The 13,498-nt window shown below is 49.2% G+C and overlaps 3 protein-coding genes across 9 annotated transcripts in view; 1 reads left to right on the forward strand and 2 right to left on the reverse strand.

Annotated features, from left to right (window-relative positions):
- Positions 1–1,310: 1,310 nt before the first annotated feature.
- JMJD6 (jumonji domain containing 6, arginine demethylase and lysine hydroxylase) lies at positions 1,311–6,929 on the reverse strand. 2 transcript variants are annotated; one of them, XR_011071984.1, is made up of 7 exons: positions 6,619–6,929; positions 5,712–6,100; positions 4,960–5,246; positions 3,940–4,075; positions 3,362–3,455; positions 2,514–2,652; positions 1,311–1,728 (listed from the first exon to the last, which is right to left on the reverse strand). XR_011071984.1 is itself a non-coding variant. In XM_068531296.1 (6 exons), the coding sequence occupies exons 1-6, from the start codon at positions 6,745–6,747 to the stop codon at positions 1,597–1,599; spliced, it is 1,212 nt and encodes a 403-aa protein (XP_068387397.1). In that variant the 5' UTR covers positions 6,748–6,927; the 3' UTR covers positions 1,311–1,596. The 2 variants fall into 2 exon arrangements, 1 of the variants encoding a protein (XP_068387397.1); XM_068531296.1 differs by lacking the exon at positions 3,362–3,455 and having other exon boundaries at positions 6,619–6,927.
- A 184-nt stretch (positions 6,930–7,113) lies between these two features.
- METTL23 (methyltransferase 23, arginine) lies at positions 7,114–13,445 on the forward strand. 3 transcript variants are annotated; one of them, XM_068531728.1, is made up of 5 exons: positions 7,114–7,510; positions 11,410–11,514; positions 12,527–12,764; positions 12,850–12,934; positions 13,094–13,445. In XM_068531728.1, the coding sequence occupies exons 2-5, from the start codon at positions 11,431–11,433 to the stop codon at positions 13,257–13,259; spliced, it is 573 nt and encodes a 190-aa protein (XP_068387829.1). In that variant the 5' UTR covers positions 7,114–7,510; positions 11,410–11,430; the 3' UTR covers positions 13,260–13,445. The 3 variants fall into 3 exon arrangements, with proteins under 3 accessions (XP_068387829.1, XP_068387830.1, XP_068387831.1); XM_068531729.1 differs by lacking the exon at positions 11,410–11,514 and having other exon boundaries at positions 7,417–7,510; XM_068531730.1 differs by lacking the exon at positions 7,114–7,510 and having other exon boundaries at positions 11,426–11,495; positions 12,525–12,764.
- Positions 13,062–13,498, reverse strand: part of SRSF2 (serine and arginine rich splicing factor 2) — a 3,842-nt gene continuing 3,405 nt past the window's right edge. For all 4 annotated transcript variants that reach the window (XR_011072026.1, XR_011072028.1, XR_011072027.1 and 1 more), the window contains one exon: positions 13,062–13,498. This exon is cut by the window's right edge. The gene's annotated coding sequence lies outside the window, so the exon portion shown is untranslated.

Below are 13,498 nucleotides of genomic sequence, written 5' to 3' on the forward strand. Positions count from 1 at the left end.
ATTTGACCGGAGACAGGAGCTTGGGCCAGAGAGGGTTATCCAAATTCAAAGAAGACAAAGGAGAAGGTAGGAGCAGAAGACAGGAAAACTGAGTTGGGTGGCCGCCAACAGCTCACGTGGGAGCCACTTCAGGGAGAGCTTCTGCTCAGGGGTGAGCACGGCCTCCACAAGTGTCCCTAATCCTGCCAAGGAAAGTACAACTGCCTGTAATCAGCACGTAGACAGCACAGCTTCGGCAAAGTTGGAAGGACATGTTAAAAGCAGGACCCCCAGAACCCCAGGTTGATGTAATGGCAGGGCTTTCTCTAAAAACTTTTCTTGCAAAGTCACACCCCAAGGGCAGATATAAGTCTACAGTATAGAAAAAACTTAAAAAAAGCAAGAAGAGAAATCTACGTATGCCTGGGAAAAGGACAACATGGGTTGAGAAATGCACAATCTAGTCTGATAAATTCACTTGATTAAGACACCCGAATTTCCCCCACGGAATTCCAGCCAGACCCCAGAGAATGAGGAAAAGACGACAGAAAGGAATGTAGGTCCTGTTCATCACATTTAAGCAAGCGCCAGGCTGCTTGGAGATACAAAGAACGTAACAGGAACGTCAGCTGCAGCAGTCAGGGACTTCAGACAGAATCCCACAGGCTTCAGTATTTCACTACCTTCCTTGAAACCTCACCTTTTTTTTTTTTTTTTTTTGTGGGCCTTGTCGGGCGGCATGCGGAACTTCCCCAACCAGGGATCGAACTCGTGCTCCCTGCATTGGAAGCTCGGAGTCTTAACCACTGGACCACCAGGGAAGTCCAAAACCTCACCTCTTAATGCTGCCTACAGTTGACACTTCAACTAGCAGCACACGGACAACAGGGTTCTGGGGTTTAAAGACCCTGGACGCACGCAGAGTCACCAGACTTCAGTGGGAGCCTGTCGTGTGCCCAGCACCAGAGCAGGTGCTTGCAAAAAGATTAGCTTATGGATTTTTATCTCAAGTTTTAATTTATTTAGATCCTATAGGGTTTAAAACAAAAACAAAAACAAAAACCCATTGGAGACATGATTACGATTTTATAAGGAATCTGCAAGCGCTCAAAACAGCAGTGGCAAACGGGGAGAAAAAGCAGGAGGCCACGCCTCAGGCTCTTCAGAAGATATGGGGTAACTTCTCAGCATTCTCTTCCTTTCCTGCGGTAACTGTCACTTCCCCATCAAGGGCACCCACCAGCGGAATCACTACCTTCTCCCGAGATCATGACAAGAAGAGCAACAAGGGGAGCTTCTGGCATTCTCCAGGAAAAAAAATTTCCAAGATATAAAATGAATTTAACTTTTATTATTAAATAATGTAAAGGGTTCCCTTGGCACCATCCACGTAGATTCTCGCTCTTACGCATGAAACAAGCCGCGTTCACTTGCATCGGTAGCGGAGAAAAAAGCTACGGTGGCAAATGCTAAGTGACTGGACTCCCATTCCCAGAGCCTCCTCATTCTCTGGCTTTCGCTGGCCCTCCCGGGTCTGCGGGATCCACAGGGCTGCCCCCCAGGGCCCCGCCGCAGGCTGCAGGCACGTCCTCGCACACAGACGGCAGCCACGCGCGGTCACCTGGAGGAGCTGCGCTCTTTGCTCACACAGTCGTCCTGGGAGGTGGTGTCCCCGTTTCCCACTGTGCTGCACGTCCTCCTCTTCTTCCTGCGGTGCATCGTCCCCTCGCCTTCAGAGCCAGACTCGCACTGGACACGGGAGGAGAAAAACAGGGGTTCGGTCGGACGCAGCCCAGGTCTTCGCCGAACGAACCTCTGCCCTCAGGCGACAGCGCGATACTGTCCACGCCTCCCTGAGGCAAAAGGGCCATTTAGGACACAGTCGGGATATCCGCCTCCTCAGACCCCGAGGGTCCCTCCAGTGTTCTCTAACAGCAAGGTCCTTTGTCTGAAATCAAGATCCCCCTCTAAGACTGTGTGAGAGCCAGCACTTTGCGGTGGCATCGTGGAATTCCACTGCACAGCAGGTAACACTCATAAAACACACGGCCACCTCCAAAGAGGAGGCAGGATCAGTGGATCACACAGTCATGAGACAGGCATTTCATCTGCTAAAAGCACGGATGCTCTTACCCAGTACTGTGTTAGCTTACACAAGGTGACTGAATTTGCTGAGTTTCTAGGCTTATAATTTACTATCCACAGGGGAAATTCCTAACGTGGGCCTTGAGTTTGGAGAATTCTTGGAGGTTGAATCCCGACACCACTGTCCGCTAGCCGTGTGATCCCGGGTCATTTACAGAATCCCCAGATACTCCTCTCACCTCTAGAGATTATTGTGACGATTCACTAATATGTGCAAAGCTATAAAATGGGCAAAATTCACCCCGCAGCAAGCACGTGGGCAGCTGCAGTTCTTGCAAGAAAGTGAAACACGTTGCCATCGTTCTCCCTCCCGGGCAGGAGGCGGGAAAGTCACATCTGGTTTTCAGGGTGACCTGCCCTGGAGGCCCGGGCAGCGAGCACGGACTCACCTCCGAGTCCGAGTCGGACGAGCTGGAGCTGGAGGAGCTGGAGGAGTCGCTGGAGCTGTCGGAGGCGATGCCCGTGGACTCCTGCAGGTCGACGGAGTCAGCCAGGACCGCCAGCTCGGGGTGCTCCTGCTTCAAGATCCTGAGAGACAAGACGCGTGTTCTCAGTACCGGGACAGGCGGCGACACCCACACACAGTACCCCAGACTCAGAGCTGAGCCCTGCCTCTCCTAGACGTGCCTGTACAGTGGTGAGGACACACGGATCCACAGGCTGGGGACAAAACCCCACATGCTGCTCAGGCTTTCCTGAAAGGAAAACTAGCCACACACAACTCGCTACCCCCTGTGCAGACGACACAGACGTGCTGCTGAGACGTGAGGCAAATCTTCCTTGAGTTAGTCTCAGTTTTCCCCTCGGGAGAAACAATCTCTCTCGCTCGTAGTTTTTCCTGAACCTTTCCTGGCTGCTGTTTTTTAACCTCTCCTTTCCACAGCACAGTACTTAATGATGGGAGCGGGGCTTGGTTACATTGGTTTGTAAGAGACAAGAAGTATCAAGTTAACAGAGAGGGTCCCCCCTCACTGGGAGATGAAGCTGAACGGGGCTGTCAAGGGCAGCAGGCAGCCCTCCCCTTTGGAACCTATTCCGGCGGCCACTGCAGCCAGGGACAAAAGACCTGCTGTTCAGGACGGCCTTCAGCATGACTGAACGGCAGCACGCAGCAGCCTGCGGGACAGAGTCAGTGGGCCTCAGATGCCCGAGAGTCTGGGGAGAACAAAGCCACCACCCTTGCTGGCCCTCTCAGCAGGGGGGCTGAGCGCTGAACAAGCCAGAATCCCTCTCTTACCCCGAGAGCTGGTCCCTCCAGGTCAGGGTTGGGACACAGTGGCACGGGGTGGCTGGGGGTGGCTTGCACTGCCGCTGCCCGTGCTGTATCTGTTCTGTGGATAAACAGAGGAGCTAAGTCTCCAGGGCAGTCAGCTCGCTCACAAGAACTGAAGGTCATAAGTTCAAATGGGAATAATGCTTTGCGGTAAGAAAAAGAAATAACCAAAATAAAACCCAAACAAAATGGCTTCCTTTGCTAGTGCTAGCTCTGGGAAACAAAACAAAACAAAACCAAACCAAAACCAAAACCAAAAACAAAACAGAAAACGAGGAACCATCCCAATTATGACCATGTTTTGACTGACTGGCTTCAATCAAACATGCAGTCTTACCCTGTCACCTCAAGGCTGGCAAACATCCTGAGAACTAGCCCTGACCTTGGACCCACTCTCCTCTACCCGTGAGGTTTTGCGGCCCCAGCTTTTCCCAGGCCTGTCTAAAGTCAGCACATGTTATTGCACCAGTGGACTCTTTCCATTTTATCTCTGGGGTAGAAGTTGGAACAAAGTAAAAATAAGAAAAAAAAAAGGCTCTCACCTATACCATTTCCTTGATAACTTTGGTCTCCCTCTTACCGTCTTGTGCCAGACAACAGGGAAGTTGGTGCTGCTGGCAAAATTCTGGGTAATGGCAATGGTGGTGTCAAGGTTGAGGACAACGTGCCACCAGCCTCCTGAAATCCAACAAGTAAACAGTTAAACAGGATTGGTTCTACACACAATCGCTCCATGACATAAACCTCACATAACAAATAACACAAACTTCAGAACCTGGGGATTCCTGTCCACAAGGGAGAGCTTTAGAGACACAGGACCCAGCGAGGTAAATGCTCCTCCTGAGGGCAGGACTCACCAACGACCTGTTTGTGTAACGTTTTACTGGAGCGTGGCTGCACCTGTTCGTTTATGGATTGTACCTGGCTGCCTTCCTGCCACTTGGGCAGAGCTGAGCAGTTACAACAGAGACTACCCAGCCCGCAGTGCCTAAAATATCTGTTCTCTGGCCCTTTTACAGAATAAATGTGTCAAACCCTGTTAATCCAAAGCTGTGACCAAAACTGTAAAGGCAGCAAGTTCTTCAGTTTCTAGATCGAGGATGCCCATCTTAAACACCCTTACTTCCAACACTCAACCTATCAAAACAAAGTGTAGTTTTCAGGTGTGGGATTTCCTGCCTCTTGGCTCTTAAGTCACTATTTCCTGCCTCAATCCACCCAGTGCTACACTGATCAAAAACCCCATTTATAGAAATAAGCACAAGTCACTGAACATATTCAATAAACAAAGACACTTAAGTATCCACTAGGAATAAAAATGAATAGGCTCTCTACATACAGGAAGTTTATCAATAGTCATTACACATCCAGGTTACAAGAAACGTGGCCAGCAGTGCCCTGCGCACGTGACCACACAGCAACACATCTCGGTCAGAGGCGGGGACCAGTCACTTCACCCAGAGTCAGCGTGCAGAGGGATTTCTTTGACTCTCTCGATATAGTTGTGTTCCAAAAATTACAAATTACTGAAATCAAAGAATGTACTTTCAGTTCATCTGTACCTGGTACAAAGACAGTCTCTCCTGGTTTCTGTAAGACTTCCAAGGGTTTGAATTCGGGTGGCCAGGTTGGAAGCTGTGTCCGGGGATAGATGACATTGAACCAAGTGATAGCTTCATCTTGCTGGTTCCCTCCTTCTTCTCGGGTCACCTTGATGAGTTCCCTGGGCGTGCTGGTAGGGAACAGGCACCAGCGCTTGTGGCCCTGAACTAAGGCATTCCAGGCGCTGGTTCCCAGAGGGTCGATGTGAATTCCGGTTCCAGAGCGTGGTGGGCCCATCACAAACCACCTAAAGGATGGAAACATCCAAGATGTGAAGTGGAATTTAACCACACGTACACACCGCAAAAGAAGCTTTAATTTTATACAAACATTATCGTTATTTCAAAGACTACACAAATTCTGGTACACAGAAATGCTGAGGGAATTGTGCATGGACTGATCCCTAACAGAAAAAGTAAAAATCACTGACATGTCTTACTGCTGGACTTTAACTAACTATTAAAACATCCCTTAGAGATCACTGGTTCAACTTTGGGTGCACGTTTGAATCACCTGGGGAGCTTTCAGAAATCCTGATGCCCAGGCGACACAAGGCAGGAGGCCCTGGGCAGGCACCAGAAGCCCTCTCAGTAAGTGCCATGTGCAGCCAAGAGAGAACCACTCACTGTTTTGGAAATAGATTAGCTGACTGTGCTCAGCTGCCCCTGCTGCTGTAGACAAGATTATAACCACATCACTGCCCAGTATTTACCTGTAAGGGGGCCTGCGCTTCTCCCCCGCATACTGGAAAAGGTCATCGGTGAAGAACTTGGGCACCTTGTAGTCTTCCAAAAGTTTCCTTCTTTTGGGGTGTTCCCCATAGCTGCTGTCAAAGATGTAAAGGGGGCTGTCATCTCGGGTGCTCTCCATGTACTCGATGTAGTATTTCATCTTCATCTTCACGGAATAGCCGTCGTTATCCTCACCACACTTGAATTTCTGGTTCCGGTATTTCCTTTTGAGGCGCTCCAGAGTCCATTTCTCCTGCGCGGACCAGCCCTCTTGGGCATTCAGCAGAACCACGGGCTTGTACGGTCTTTCGTAACGTTCCACAAATTCACCCACCGACAACTGTAAGGCGTCTGCTCTTTCCACATTGTCCTGAGGGAATCAGAAAAGACCTATCGCATTAAAGAAAAAAAAAAAAAAAAAGTCCGGCGGCAGTTAAGGGTGTCCCCCAAGGCCAATTAGCAATCACATACCCAAGGAGCCAGATTCTATTTCCGGCTCCTCTTAGGGAGGGAAAAGGACCTGCGTGCGTTCGGGCACTGCGCACCCAGCGCCACCGCATCAGGGAAGGGGGGCTTCGCGTCTTCCACTCGTGGCTTTTGACAGCCAGGGTCCCTAGGGCCCTGCCGCCCAAAGGGATACAGGGGTGACAGGCCTCGTGAAGGGCGTCAGGGGCGTGGGACTCCAGCTGCCTCGGCAGGCGCGGCTGCGGCGCATAGAAGGAGGCCCACCCTGGGATCTGGGCCCCGATGACCCCGACCTCCGCGGGGTGCGGGCGAGCCCATCGGAACTCCAGGGGCCGTGCTGGGCGCGGACCCCGGCCCCGGTAGAGGTGCGCAGCTCCCGGGGATGCCCGTGCCCCGCCCGGCCCGCGATCGCGGCCCGCTCACCGCAACGGCCGCCGGGTTCAGCGAGAAGCTCTCGTAGTAGTTGTGCCGGATCCAGTCCAGCGAGTCCTTCAGCTCCGGCCGCGCACTCCGCTTGGCCTCGCGGATCCGCTTCTTGCTCTTGTGGTTCATCCTGCAGAGTCACCAGCTGGTTCCGCGACGACCCCGGCGCAGCTCGCTTCCTGCCACCAGTGCGTCCCCTCCCCGACCCGGGCGGCGGCGGCGGCGGCACCAAAACGTCCTTCGCTCCGGCCCGGCGCCTTTAAAGTCGCCTTCCAGAAAATTCACTCCCTAACCACCTCCCGAGCCTCGGGTTGGGCCTGCGTCGGCCGTCTTCCCCGCCCCCCACGGCCTCTTGCGATAAGCCATTGGCCTCCGAGCCTCTGGGGTCCGCCCTCACACACGCCAGGTCTCCGCCATGTTGGGAAGGTCGAGACGGTCGAGGCACCACCTCGCTGCGGCCCCGCCTCTCCCGCACCCCCTTCCGGTTCGCGTCACTTCCGGCAGCCAGCAGTTCCTTCGTGGCTGGCTTTCGTGCGGCTTACAGCCGGGGCTTCCTGCATTCTGTGTCTCGTTGGCCAGGTTTCGGGTCTGTTCTCGCCACGTGGCTATTTCGTCGCCCGAGGGGTGCTTACCCCCTTTTGCCGTCGGGTAGTAGCGACCCGACGTGGCGCCGGGGAGACGGCCCGAGACGGTCTGAGAGCACCCGTGCGTGCAGCTTGGCAGCCTGGCGACCCGGCGCCCTCCCGTGCTCCCGGCCTGCCCGGGGGCCACCGACTCCCCTCCGACCGAGCATGGCCTCCGAGGGCATGTGGTCCGGGCCAAGCGTTTTCGGTTCTCGGAGGAGCCGGGCCTGGGAGCTGAGGGGGCCGTGCTGGAGGTCCACGTCCCGCAGGTGCGTGCGGAAGCACCCGCCGGGAAGCGCAGTGGGGCTGGAGCGGTTCTCAAACGACCAGGGGCTATAGGGAGGGGGGTCCGCGGCTTCCCGCCTTAGGGTGGACCACAGAGCGAAACGGTTTGGTATGAAGCCATTTGGCAGATTAAATGTCTTTCAGTAAGAAATTTGAAGACCCTGCTAGGAAGGGGGCCTTTCCATACCTAATATTTCTTGCCAGAGAAGTGGCATTCTTGACACCTAATATTTTTTTGATCTTGTTGAAGGGCTTCTTAATTCAGTTTCTGGGGGTGGGGGTAGGGGATTTCCAACCCTCACTAACCAAATAAAGTTTCTCAGGCTGGCATTGCTTCCTTTCAGCTCATGGCTGCCCCCGAACTCTCTCAAGAGCAATTATATTTTATATACCTCCAGTTTTTCAAAGCACTTTCACATTGCAGTGTTTCATTTTTTTTTTAACATCTTTGTTGGAGTATAATTGCTTTACAATGTGTTAGCTTCTGCTGTATAACAAAGTGAATCAGCTATATGCATACGTATATCCCCATATCCCCTCCCTCTTGCGTCTCCCTCCCACCCTCCTTTTCCCACCCCTCTAGGTGGTGGCAAAGCACAGAGCTGATCTCCGTGTGCTATGCGGCTGCTTCCCACTAGCTAGCTATTTTACATTTGTTAGTGAATATATGACAATGCTATTCTCTCACTTCGTCCCAGCTTACGCTTACCCCTCCCCGTGTCCTCAAGTCCATTCTCTACATCTGTGGCTTTATTCCTGTCCTGCCCCTAGGTTCATCAGAACCTTTTTTTTAAATTTTAGATTCCATATATATGTGTTAGCATAAGGCATTTGTTTTTTTTTGTTTGTTTTTTTGTTTTTAGTGCAACATTTTTTTTTTTTTTTAATTTTATTTTATGGCTATGTTGGGTCTTCGTTTCTGTGCGAGGGCTTTCTCTAGTTGCGGCGAGCGGGGGCCACTCTTCATCGCGGTGCGCGGGCCTCTCACTATCGTGGCCTCTCTTGTTGCGGAGCACAAGCTCCAGACGCGCAGGCTCAGTAGTTGTGGCTCACGGGCCCTAGTTGCTCCGCGGCATGTGGGATCTTCCCAGACCAGGACACGAAGGTATTTGTTTTTCTCTTTAGCATAAGGTATCTGTTTTTCTCTTTCTGACTTACTTCACTCTATGACAGACTTGGTCCATCCACCTCACTACAGATAACTCAATTTCATTTCTTTTTATGGCTGAGTAATATTCCATTGTATATATGTGCCACATCTTCTTTATCCATTCATCTGTCGATGGACACTTAGGTTGCTCCCATGTCCTGGCTATTGTAAATAGTGCTGCAATGAACATTGTGGTACATGACTCTTTTTGAATTATGGTTTTCTCAGGGTATGTATATGCCCAGTAGTGGGATTGCAGGGTCATATGGTAGTGTTCTATTTTTAGTGTTTTAAGGAACCTCCATACTGTTCTCCATAGTGGCTGTATCAATTTACATTCCCACCAACAGTGCAAGAGGGTTCCCTTTTGTTCACACCCTCTCCAGCATTTATTGTTCGTAGATTTTTTTTTTTTTTAAATCTCAGGAGTTTTTTTTTTTTTTTTTTTTTTTTTTTATGGCTGTGTTGGGTCTTCGTTTCTGTGCGAGGGCTTTCTCTAGTTGTGGCAAGCAGGGGCCACTCTTCATCGCGGTGCACGGGCCTCTCACTATTGTTGCGGAGCACAGGCTCCAGATGCGCAGGCTCAGTAATTGTGGCTCACAGGCCCAGCTGCTCCACGGCATGTGGGGTCTTCCCAGACCAGGGCTCGAACCCGTGTCCTCTGCATTGGCAGGCAGATTCTCAACCACTGTGCCACCAGGGAAGCCCTGTAGATTTTTTGATGATGGCCATTCTGACCAGTGTGAGGTGATACCTCATTGTAGTTTTGATTTGCATTTCTCTAATGATTAGTGATACTGAGCATCTTTTCATGTGTAACAGCAGCTGGTGGTGTAGGTATTGGCAGTAGCAGTTTAAATATGAGAAACAGCTTAAAAGGAGTTGAAGGCTGGAGTGGAACCCATTTCTGGCAGTTTCTAAATGCCTGCACGTTGAAATACCCCTTTGGATTGTTTTTTGCCACGCCACGCGGTATATGGGATCTTAGTTTCCCGACTAAGGATCCAACCCATGCCCCCTGCAGTGGAACTGTGGAGTTTTAACCACTGGACTGCCAGGAAAGCCCTCCCGACCTCCTTTGGATTTCTTCCCAAATTTAGGGAGTGGGTGAAGATAAGCCTTGTGAAAACAGATACACTTTTTTTTTTCTTAACACCTAAATCTGCATAACTCACTCCTCAGGTCAGAAATCCTTCACTGTACTCCTGGGTAAAATCCACCAGGGCAGGCATTTTAATCATGCTTAGCGTATTTTAGGCACCAATATTTTTGTTGAGTGTATTGAATGATTAGGTTCAGACCTTCAGTTCCTTCACCTGTGATATTTTTACCTCTTCAGCTGCCTTTCCTACCTCCCCAGGAGGGGCATCCTTTGCTCTAGGAAACAAAGTCTTGCGATTTTGCAGTTTAGCAATCGCTAACTTTGTATACTTACTTTGTACTAGGTAGTTTTCATCGAATCTTCCTAACTTTTCTATGAAGATAGTATTTTGCAGTTGAGGAAACTGAAGCACAGACGGTTAAATAACTTGAGTGAGGTCACACAGCTAGTAAATTATAGATCTCAAGTTTGAACTCAGGCAGGCTCATTCCAGAGTCCTGAGCTACGTTACCTTGCCTCGCTAAATACCATGCTCTCATCATTCAATGCCTCCCCAAAGGCTTTGTAAGTTGCCTACCTTCCTAACTGCAGGATTCAGCTCTAACTCAAACCTCTTCTAGGATGTCATCCTAGAACCCCACTGTTCCTCCTTAGCATTACCAGGTTATGCCTGTGCTTAAAACCCTCCAATATCTTCTCACTGCACTTACATAAAAGCTAAGCTTCCCGTGCCATACAAGACCTCACAAGTCTGGCCTCTGCCTTCCCTCTGACCTGTGCTTGTACTACGCAGCCCTGCCTCCAGCCCTCAGGCCCACACTGCCAGGGCTCTCTGTGCCCAGCGAGAGGCTTTTCAGTTCCTGCTTCAGGGCCCTTGCCTGAATCATCCTCTCTCCCTATCTCGAGCAGACACCTTGTGGTCCCTGCCCACTCCCATTTCTCTCACATTACCCTGTTGTATTGTGCTTGTTGCAACGAAAAATATCCACTTGCTTACTTGTTGCTTGTCTCTCCCCAGTAGGAGATACATATATGTGTATGTAGTTCATATTCCAAGAGAGTTACATCCTCAGCCTATAATAGCTACTAAGCCACTCAGGCCCTGGATGAACTCTTGTTGAGTAAATGAAGGTATGAAGAATGCTTATCACATGGTATTGCAATTTTATATCCCGACCCTCCCCCCACCATAGGATGCAAACTGGAGAGAGGGAACTGTTGTTTTTGTAATGGATGCCAGTGCCAAGCGCTCAGTAATTGCCGTATATTCTTTTTTGAAAAACAAATTTATTTTTGGCCGCATTGGGTCTTCATTGCTGCGCGCGGGCTTTCTCTAGTTGCGGCAAGTGGGGGCTACTCTTTGTTGTGGTGCGCGGGCTTCTCATTGCGGTGGCTTCTTGTTGCAGAGCACGGGCTCTAGGCGTGTGGGCTTCAGTAGTTGCAGCACGCAGGCTCAGTAGTTGTGGTGCACAGGCTTAGTTGCTCCACGGCATGTGGGATCTTCCTGGACCAGGGCTCAAACCCGTGTCCCCTGCCCTGGCAGGCGGATTCTTAACCACTGCGCCACCACTGTATAAATATTCTGACTTCCAGCATGAGTTATTTATGGCATACAAAAAAATTATTTTCAGGTTCTGCATCTTCAATATGGAATGTATGTTTGGCCCTGTGCTGTGGTCCTGGCCCAGTACCTGTGGTTTCACAGAGGATCTCTGCCAGGAAAGGCTGTCTTAGAGGTACAAGTGCCCTTGCAGTTTGCGAAAATCCTAGATTATTTTCCAATTTAAGTCTATATGCTGGTTATTGGGTTTTGTTAGATATTTTTAAGTCAGGGATGATTTGGCCAGCTTGTGAGGCAGGTGAGCTAAGAATGCTTTTAAAAGTGTTTAAAAAGAAAGTATGCACCAGAGACCATATGTGGTGCACAAACACTAATATTTACTGTCTAGCCTTTTAGTTTTAAAATGCATCCCATGCTCTCTCTCACCACTCCATCTGGCTCGACTGCTGAAGGCTTACAGCAGAAATACTATGCTTAAACCCGAAGACTAAATACAGAAGCTTAATAACACCTCTTAACTTTTGCAAAACGATGTAAATGAAATGAAGGCATTTGGTGCATACTTCTGGCCCAAAGTAGGGATGATTGTCAGCAATTCGGTAAAGGTCAGGAATCTCTATGCCCATCCTCACAGGAAGCTTGTGTTTCAACTGATATGAATAGTAATATTCATGAAGGCACTCCTTGGTATTATTCCTTAGTATGTTTATTAAGCTCCTTGCTGCTCTCAAGACCCAACTGGAAAATCCCGTTAAATATAAGAAAGTCATGTTGCAGACCTGTCAGGTTTTAGCCACATGAAAGCTATTTATAATTGGTAGCAACAACTGAACGGCTGGTTGTGCATCCACATCACCCACTGAGCTTTTAGACCTGGTGTCATAGAATTAGGAGCTCCTTATAGCTCATAGACCCTCACAGTTCAAACCCCCGTTTAAGGGTTAACTGTCAGTTGCAGAATTGAGGGCCCTTTAAAATGCTGAAATGGACCATGACTCCTTTGACCCAATTAGAACTGCCATGACAAACTTGGAGGAAGCGCCACATAGTAAAGCAGTGTTGAATTATGGCATGTTTTATAGACATGGCATTACACATTGACCAGTGCAAGCACGAAATGAGAAATCATTTGCCAAGATCCATTAATTCTTTGCAGTTCTAAGCAAAACCTTTAACCTTGTCATTAGATTGGAGCTGGAGTGAGCCTTCCAGGAATTATGGCTGCAAAATGTGGTGCTGAAGTAATACTGTCAGACAGTTCAGAGCTGCCTCACTGTCTAGAGATCTGTCGGCAAAGCTGCCGAATGAATAACCTGCCTCAGGTGCATGTTGTGGGACTCACGTGGGGTCATGTATCTCGGGATCTTCTGGCTCTACCACCGCAAGACATTATTCTTGCATCCGACGTGTTCTTTGAACCAGAAGGTAAACCTTTTTTGCTCTTCTCAGTAGTAAATTTAGTCAGAGATACAACGGAATTGACATCTATTAAGTTCTTTTTTCTTCCCAGACTTTGAAGACATTTTAACTACAATTTACTTTTTGATGCAGAAGAACCCCAAGGTCCAATTGTGGTCTACCTACCAGGTAAGAAGGTAAGCCTGAACAATCCTGCTTTACTCCCAGTTTTATTAAAAGTTAACCCGAGCCTTACTACTCTACTCATTCAGTGTGTAGTTTAAGGATAAAATGAGAATATATCTAAAGCAAAACAGGAAAAGCTTGGTTTTTACAAAATAATTTATTTTTTTCAGTGCTGACTGGTCACTTGAAGCTTTGCTCTACAAGTGGGACATGAAATGTGTCCACATTCCTCTGGAGTCTTTTGGTGCAGACAAAGAAGATATAGCAGAATCTGCCCTTCCAGGAAGACATACTGTTGAAATGCTGGTCATCTCCTTTGCAAAGGACAGTCTCTGAATTATACCTAAAAACTGTTTTGGGACAATGTCAATACTGATTAGCAACCTGGCAAGCCAACTGTGTGACTCAGACCACTTCAGCTTGAGTACAGTGGATCTGAAGATGGTCAGATCTGTTGGCTTTAGATTGTGATGGGTCACATAACCATTAAAACAAAAATTAAAACTCCTATAAGAAAAAGAACTTCAGTTGTTCCTAAGTCATTAAAACAGGGCATAAATTAGGTTATGAGAAGA

The sequence above is a fragment of the Eschrichtius robustus genome, chromosome 20, assembly GCF_028021215.1.
Source record: "Eschrichtius robustus isolate mEscRob2 chromosome 20, mEscRob2.pri, whole genome shotgun sequence".
Classification (NCBI taxonomy): domain Eukaryota; kingdom Metazoa; phylum Chordata; class Mammalia; order Artiodactyla; family Eschrichtiidae; genus Eschrichtius; species Eschrichtius robustus.

Coding starts and splice junctions, on each gene's coding strand:
- METTL23 (XM_068531728.1), top strand. CDS start 11,431: ATGTATGTTTGGCCCTGTGCTGTGGTCCTGGCCCAGTACCTGTGGTTT. Junction 11,515..12,526: donor CAGGAAAGGCTGTCTTAGAG/GTACAAGTGCCC, acceptor CCTTGTCATTAG/ATTGGAGCTGGAGTGAGCCT. Junction 12,765..12,849: donor CGTGTTCTTTGAACCAGAAG/GTAAACCTTTTT, acceptor TTTTCTTCCCAG/ACTTTGAAGACATTTTAACT.
- JMJD6 (XM_068531296.1), bottom strand. CDS start 6,747: ATGAACCACAAGAGCAAGAAGCGGATCCGCGAGGCCAAGCGGAGTGCG. Junction 5,247..5,711: donor AAGCGCAGGCCCCCTTACAG/GTAAATACTGGG, acceptor TCCATCCTTTAG/GTGGTTTGTGATGGGCCCAC. Junction 2,653..3,939: donor TTATCAAGGAAATGGTATAG/GTGAGAGCCTTT, acceptor CTTGTCTCTCAG/GATCTTGAAGCAGGAGCACC.